We start from the raw sequence: 7,221 nt of genomic DNA, 5'->3' as shown, positions 1-7,221 counted from the left end.
GCCCAGAGCCCGTTGAGGGTATTACCATCGCCATCGCTCCGAGTACTCCCATGGGTTTGGGATATCCATGAATGGACTCAATCTTCATAGCTTGGGCTAATACTTCTCATTGGGTCATCCATTTCTATTGCATTAGAGGTACCCGGGTCGAAGGTAACAACCTTTGGATGAACCACTCCTTATGTTGGGTTTCATGAATCGGATAGGTTAACTAGCTTATTCAATCACGAACCCTTTGATCGTATTCCCATGCACTTTCCCCCACTCTCTGCTTGATCTCTTTGAGTTCGGCGTAACTCTCCTGTTCCAAATTAAGCCTCTAGAACTCAGCTACAAAGCCTTCTTTGACTTGATCCAAGGTCCTAAGCATACCCTCTGATCCTGTCTGTATGAACTTCATGTATCACTAGAGAGCCCTGGTGGTTTTCAATTCAACTAGCTTAGATTCAGGAGCAGCCACCCTCTTATCCCTCCAGATGGACTCACAAAGGAACCAATGTTGATCTGCATCACTATCGCCCTTCCCCGAGATCTCTGGAAGGTGCATCACCATACTGTCAGTCGCGCCAGCCATGTAGCCGACTTGGATGGGTACTAGAAGAAAACCCTGGGGTTCTAGTTATTCAATCTGACCTGCTCCACTATTTAAAGTATAACTCAACTTATCGTGTTATTCTCTCCTCCACCTGTGTTCTGACCTGCACCCTCTTGTATGCCACTACTATGTCCCAAACTATTAACAGAAGCTGGTATAGTTTCTGAATCAAGAGATAAATTCAGATTTACCTCTACTTTTCTTTAGAGCTTGCTTACGCTTCCTTGCTCTACTTTGATTATGTCGAGCAAGCGATAAATTCCTCTCCTTAACAGTCGAGCCTGCTTGCGCATCCTCGAAAAACTCGACAATTTGCATCTACATGAGGTTGTAGATTTCGTTAAGAAAACTAGCAACCAGAAGCAGTGTGGTCGCGTGGAGGCGACGTACCTTATTCGGTTTCAAGTGGCGATAACCCGCACGAAAATGCCAATTTAAGTGGGTTCTCGCTTATATATCTATGCCGCCGCGGGGACTTCAGCTTTAGACTGAAGCAGGGAAGCGGTCTTGGGTTGGCGGTATACGTAAGTAAGTCCAGCGTGGGAAAGCCAGAGCCAGCCAGCGTGGACCTTGTGCCAGCGTGTACAGAAATGCCAGCGACAGTCATTCGAGCTTCTCGCCGGTGTCTAGTGTAATTCCAGCGGCCAGCCAGTGTCTATAGTCATTCCAGCGTATAGCGGTAAGGAAGACCGCCCTGTGAAGCCTGTGTCTGCCCTGTTAAGCCGATAAGGAGGCTTCAAAAAAGTAATTCATTCTCTCGCTTAGATCAATAAGGAAGACCACAGTAAATAAGGCCTTTGAAAGTCCCGGTATATATGTGATTTCCCGGTAGAAATAGGTTTTATTAAAGTGATTCCTTCCCCTCCAAGGCAAATAAAGGGTCCTTAAAAAGACTTGATAGATGGGAAATATATAGATAATCTGTATAGATATCTAGGCGACTTTCAAGCTGGGATAAGTATCATATGGTCAACCCTGGCAATCTCTTTCTTTTTCCCTAGGGCTCTAGCCAGTCCCCTTCACCCTAGGATATTCGTGGCGCTTATGAATCAGTGTTGGATAGGTTCCTATTTGAAATGTCAGAAAGGAGTAGGTAACTATTGGACTGTCAGAAGGGAGGTTGATTGGCTTGCCTCATGAGATCAGCAGGTTTTGGCTTACCTTCAGATTACTCATTGAAAGGGAGGGCCCGCTAACTACCGGGAAGAGCTGAGTGTCTCTTTCCTTGAAGAGCTGAGAGAATAGATCCGGTCCGGGAAGAGCTGAGAGAAGAGTCTCTCCCTTTAAGTAAACAGTCAACCTTTTCTGTCAAATAGATAATACCCCTTCCCCCTCTAGCTCTAGGGCAGTATCCATGGGATGTCTCTGGGGCAGTATCAGCAGTATCCATGTTTCCCTCTAGTCTAGGGCAGTATCCATGGGCTCAGGTGAGAATTTCGGCCGGTAGGACAACGAAGGTAGGGCAGGGCACGCCGTTTCCCCTCTAGGGCAGTATCCATGGGCTCAGGTGAGAATTCCGGTAGTGCCTTTAAGGTAGGGCAGGGTACGCCCGCTCAGGTGATAATTAAATAATAAAGGGTAATAATCTATCTCATCTCGGGTTACGCCCGCTCAGTTAAGTATGGCTCCTCATAAATAGGGTAAGTAGCGGCAAGGGATCTTTCCCCATCTCCATCTATGGATCTTTTCCCAAACGTAGGGCGGGGATTTCTCAGAATTCTCATAATCATGGCTCCTCAGAATGGGACTGATTTATTAGTAGTAGAGAGACTTTCGCCCGACACACATTCCTAAAACTAAAAAAGGTAGTATCTATCAGCTCGAACTAAAGCAGGTTAGGGATATCCTCGCTAACGCACGGTTGTTTATCCCTTTCATGTCTAGAGAATTAATTGCCTTTCCATGTCTAGAGAATATATCTAACTTTTCTCTTTCCAGCCCAGCATTTATCGAACTAGTATAGAGAATTTCCTTTATAGATCCCCAACACTACTGCTCAGGGTACGCCCGCTCAGGTGATCATGTCAGGTGATAATGAAGGGTTAATAATATCTATCAGGTTACGCCCGCTCAGTTGATTCGGTAAGATAGATAATATCCTTTCGTTTAATACACGACGAAGTGTATTACGCGTCCATACGCGCTATATGTGTGCGTTATGATAGTATAGAGTTAGTAAGAGTTAGTGTAGCCGAAGGCGGTTATTGGCTTTAGTAGTTTCAAAGCTTCCCTTGGCTTGAGTTCTCATCCCTTCCCTTCCCTTTCCTTTCGCTAGCATGCCACCCTCCCCTTCCTTGAACTTTCCTATCTTCCTTGTCACTCAACTATCTAGCATCCAACCCTTGGAAACATCGCCGAACACGAATCGGTGATATTTAATCCTCCTGACCGAACCTATTTATTATTTATCTTCTCGAACTTCTGGGCTGGGGAAGTTTGGGGAAAGTAGAGTCATTAGCCGGAGCACACGAATGACTGCACGAATGAATGTATATGCCAGTTACATTCCTTCCCTCAAACGTGCGTGCCTATTACGTGACATGCCTTACCGTGTTACTATTGTATTGGAAGAATTCTATGGATAGATCGAATAATCCAATGATGTCTATAGAATACCAATAAGGGATATATGTATGGGAGATAAAAGAAATCCACTTGGTTTTTGATCAATAAGAGCTTCACCAAAAATCATCAACATTGGTTTGCACGGTTATTCCGAGGATCCACGAGGAGATGGCGAAACACAGAATTGCATTGAAAAGGATAAATGACTCCGCTCCTCGAATTATGGAGCACTTGCTATTTCCACCCGATCGGACAAAATATCGATTTGCGACAAGACCTTCTATATTATAGACGTTAAAACAACCTTCCGATAAGCCAAATACCGAATCAAAGTGCATAGCCAAGGGGTATAAGGTGCATATCCCCGGGTTTGGGGTGTGGGAAAGTCTAAGCAGAATTCGTTAACAACAAACAAGTGGTTTTTACGTCAATAATAGGTAGGCATACAAATATAGATAGGCTTTTTCATTTTGAATTGCGAAACCGAACCCAATATTCTTGTATTTCGGAATGCGCTACGAATAAAGAATGCTGTTGATTCTGCTATTGAGTCTTCTGATCATGCTCTTGATTCTGTTGATCCAGCACCAGCGGCATATCTTACATTTCGAGATCCAGAGCTTTAACGAGATCCAGACGACCTTCGATATCTATATCCATATCCCATGCCAGTAGCAGGAGCAAAGGCAAGGGCTAGAGCGCAGACATAGGAGGTAGCTTTATATAGAAAAAAGTAAGCAGCCGTTTACCTAGCAGCCGTTGTTGGCCCAGCAGCATACCTTCTGGTTAGAGAGCCAGAAGCACAAGAAGCATCCCCACTAGTTTAAGTAGTGAATTCTGCAGTTAACTCGGAGGTTTACCATAGCCAGAGTAGCCGGCCAGCCAAAGACAAATTCAAACCCATAAGAGGTACAAAGCCGCCATAAAGCCATCTAACTAAGCTAAGCCAATAAGCCAAGCCAATGATCCAGTAGATCCAGTAGAAGTAGATCCAGTCCTTTCTATAGATCCAGCAACATCACCAGCATATAGGGTAGAACGAGTAGAAGCACCAGGAGCACAGCCAGGAGCACAGGAAGTAGAGGCAAAGGCATCTGAGGGAGCAAGAGCAAGGGCAGCAGTTGATACGGGTGATTAAGTAGCTCCAGTTGATTTTGTTGATCCAGTCGATGAAGCAGAAGTAGTTGAAATACGAAAAGAGTGCCCCAAACATTCATCTATATAATATCGATAGCGTGTTCCGGGGTTCTGCACATCCTAGCTCGTTCTAACCTTGTTCCGACTTTATGCATACCTATAGTATATTATAGGGGTTAAAAGGTGTTCCGGCTTTTTCTCTTGTTCCAGATCGATATCGAGTCCTAGCACCAGTATATCCAGCAGCACCCCCACTAGCATCAGTAGTTCCAAAGCCAGTCGTACTAGTTCCACTAGAGTGAGATCCAGCCCTTCGTGAGCGAGATGAAGACCTGAGTAATCCAGACCTTAGTGATCGTGATCCAAATACCGGTGGAGCAGTTGATTCTGTTGGTCCAGCAGCAGGGAAGACAGGGTCAAAAGCAAGAACATACATAGATAGATAGGCTTCAGTAGCAAAGAAAGCAGCACCAAGAGCAAAGGCTACGGTAGCAGAGGTAGCAGGGGAAAAGAGAGCTAGGGTAGCAAAAGCTGGAGCACCAGTAAAGGCAGGGGCAGCATCACCCGTTTTAGCACCACTAGGAGCAGATCGAAATGGAGATAGAGAGCCAGCATTGGGGACAGGGTAAGCTAGGATGGTATGGGCCCTATGAGAAGCAAATCCAAGCGCAGATTGAGAGCCAGAGTAAGGAGTAAAAGCACCATATCGCCCAGCATCTTTTCCAGTTCCAGATCTATATTTCTCACCACTGGCATCCCGGCCATCACCTTGCTCGGTAATAATCAACAGTATCCTGGGTGAAGGCCCGCCCGGCCCGAAAGAAATATCAATAGTGCTACCACTCACTTCACTAAGCATTCCTGCCTGAAGCGCTAGGTTGGGGCGGCATAAGTAAATTCGGTAAGTGAGTATCTATAGGTTGGTAAAGAGAAAGGTGGGGGGTTGGTAGAGAACAATGAGGTAAATACGAGTAGGCTAAAAGTCAATAGGAATAGTACCCACTGAGCATTCCTTTCCTCCAGTGTTATCGAACGCCTGTGCAATGCTGTATCGAAGCCCGTCCAACAATGCTCTTTTCCGAACGCCCGTGCAACGCTAAAAGTTAATTGAGCCGGTCTATCTATAAATAAAGGTGAGTTAATAGCCAGGTTGTGTTCCTCCTTTCCTGTGCTACCCACTGACTGTCTAACAGTAGGCTTCTAAAGGTAATACGACTGGCTAAGTGTAAGTGCCAGCCCAAGCAAGCCAGCCCTTCCAAGATCTCAGGTGAGGGTCGAATAAATCTACTGCATAAGAAGTGTTATGAATAAGCAGCAATTTGGGTTGGTTCCGGCCGATATAAAAAACCTCCTGAAACACGCATTTTCTAAAGAGAAACCTAGTTTGTAGGGGTTCGGAGGCATATTGCTCCATTGGGGTCGAAAACTCTAATTTGTATTTAGCCAAATTGCTGAATTTAATAATTCCCTCCGCCTTTGGCTGTACGCCTGAATCCGAAAGTAAAGGCAGGGAACTTTCAAACGTCTCCAACCGCGTATTTGAGAAAGACAAAATGGGTGTGGACGGGGTCGGAGGATGTTTGTCTATCTGGGTCCCGAACTCAATTTTGTCTTTAGGGAACTCGATTCTTTAGTAATGGTCCCTCCGCTACGCGCCTGGGCGCTTTAATTCGTCAAGGGCCTCGGGCCGAGCGAGATGCCTTGCCTGTAGTAGGTGAGTTAACAAGTAATAAGGCAAGCGGCATAATTACATAGATAATTCGATCTCTTTTCTTTGTAGACGAGATTCTTCGAGCATGTTTTCGACTCGGTGCGTACCTCTCCTTTCCTCTCCCTGTCTGTCTTCCCATGCATCGATCCATCCATCGTCGTTCCCTCAATAAATCGCTAACTCAATTGCTCTCGCGCCTTTGGTCTCGCCTGCTTGCGCATATCCTAATTGACTTATTTGGGGCTGGCTATAAGCTAGCTCTCTTTACTTGCCTCTATGCGTACCTGCCTCTAGAGACTCTACTGTATACTGCCAGAGAAGAAGTAAGTGCCTAACCTAACTTTATTGGGGCACGAAAACGACGCCATACGCTTAGGTGCCACTTTCAGCGCTTCTCAGGTTGGACCGGGCATCTGAACTAAATCCTTCCATCCATCCAGCCACCACCTTCTCCATCCCCCACCTCCGGTTGATACTAACTACCGGGATCTAACTACCGTGAACTACCGGGAACAATCGAAGGGAAAGTCCCTCTTGGCGGGCCCACCCACCTTCTCTACTCAGCCTGTCCTCACCCCCGGAGCTATATGCCGTTGGAAGCTAGTATGAAAAGGCACCCCAGGATAGTCAGTCGTTCCCAGGAATTGATTGAAACACTTAAACCACTCCGTGCCTCGATCGCACACGGAAATAACGTACTATGATGTCGGTATCCCAATCAGGCATAGGGATGCTACCTAGCTACTAGCCAGGCATACGAGGCTAGGCACTACTGCCATGAAGCATATTACTTACGAGCATGCATGTTGGGGGGGAAAAGTAAGGTCCTTAACTTAAAAAGAAGATTCTGAAAACAGTAGGCTCAACCTTGTTGGACCACATTGATAAAAAAAAGAACTCGGCGAATTCCGGGTTTTTCTTGAAGAACTGCCTGAATCTCGGCCTTCTTAAATCCAAGTTTTTTCTTCGGGGCAACAAACACCTTTCTGAACTGTCATTCGATGTAACCAGGTCGGGGGGAAGGTCAGGTAGGCGCCTACTCCCCCCCTATCTTTAGGTGGGTTGCCCAAGAATATGAAATTCAAGATGAGGCTCGTATAGAATATTCAAATAGAGCATATATCCAGAAGATCAAACTTGTATCAAGAAAGAACATCATATATAAAGAATCACCTCCGCATATAAAACAAAAGGTGAGGCACGAAGTGAGAAG

At 45.8% G+C, this 7,221-nt stretch overlaps 1 protein-coding gene across 1 annotated transcript; it reads right to left on the bottom strand.

Moving 5' to 3' along the window:
- Positions 1-4,096: 4,096 nt before the first annotated feature.
- On the bottom strand, positions 4,097-5,156 carry LOC131872419 (uncharacterized). The gene is made up of 2 exons (XM_059216068.1): positions 4,529-5,156; positions 4,097-4,254 (listed from the first exon to the last, which is right to left on the bottom strand). The coding sequence occupies exons 1-2, from the start codon at positions 5,154-5,156 to the stop codon at positions 4,097-4,099; spliced, it is 786 nt and encodes a 261-aa protein (XP_059072051.1).
- Between the last annotated feature and the right edge of the window lie 2,065 nt (positions 5,157-7,221).

The sequence above is a fragment of the Cryptomeria japonica genome, unplaced genomic scaffold, assembly GCF_030272615.1.
Source record: "Cryptomeria japonica unplaced genomic scaffold, Sugi_1.0 HiC_scaffold_598, whole genome shotgun sequence".
NCBI lineage: Eukaryota > Viridiplantae > Streptophyta > Pinopsida > Cupressales > Cupressaceae > Cryptomeria > Cryptomeria japonica.
The sequence above is the reverse complement of the archived record's forward strand: the minus strand, read 5'-3'. Positions and strand labels throughout refer to the sequence as shown.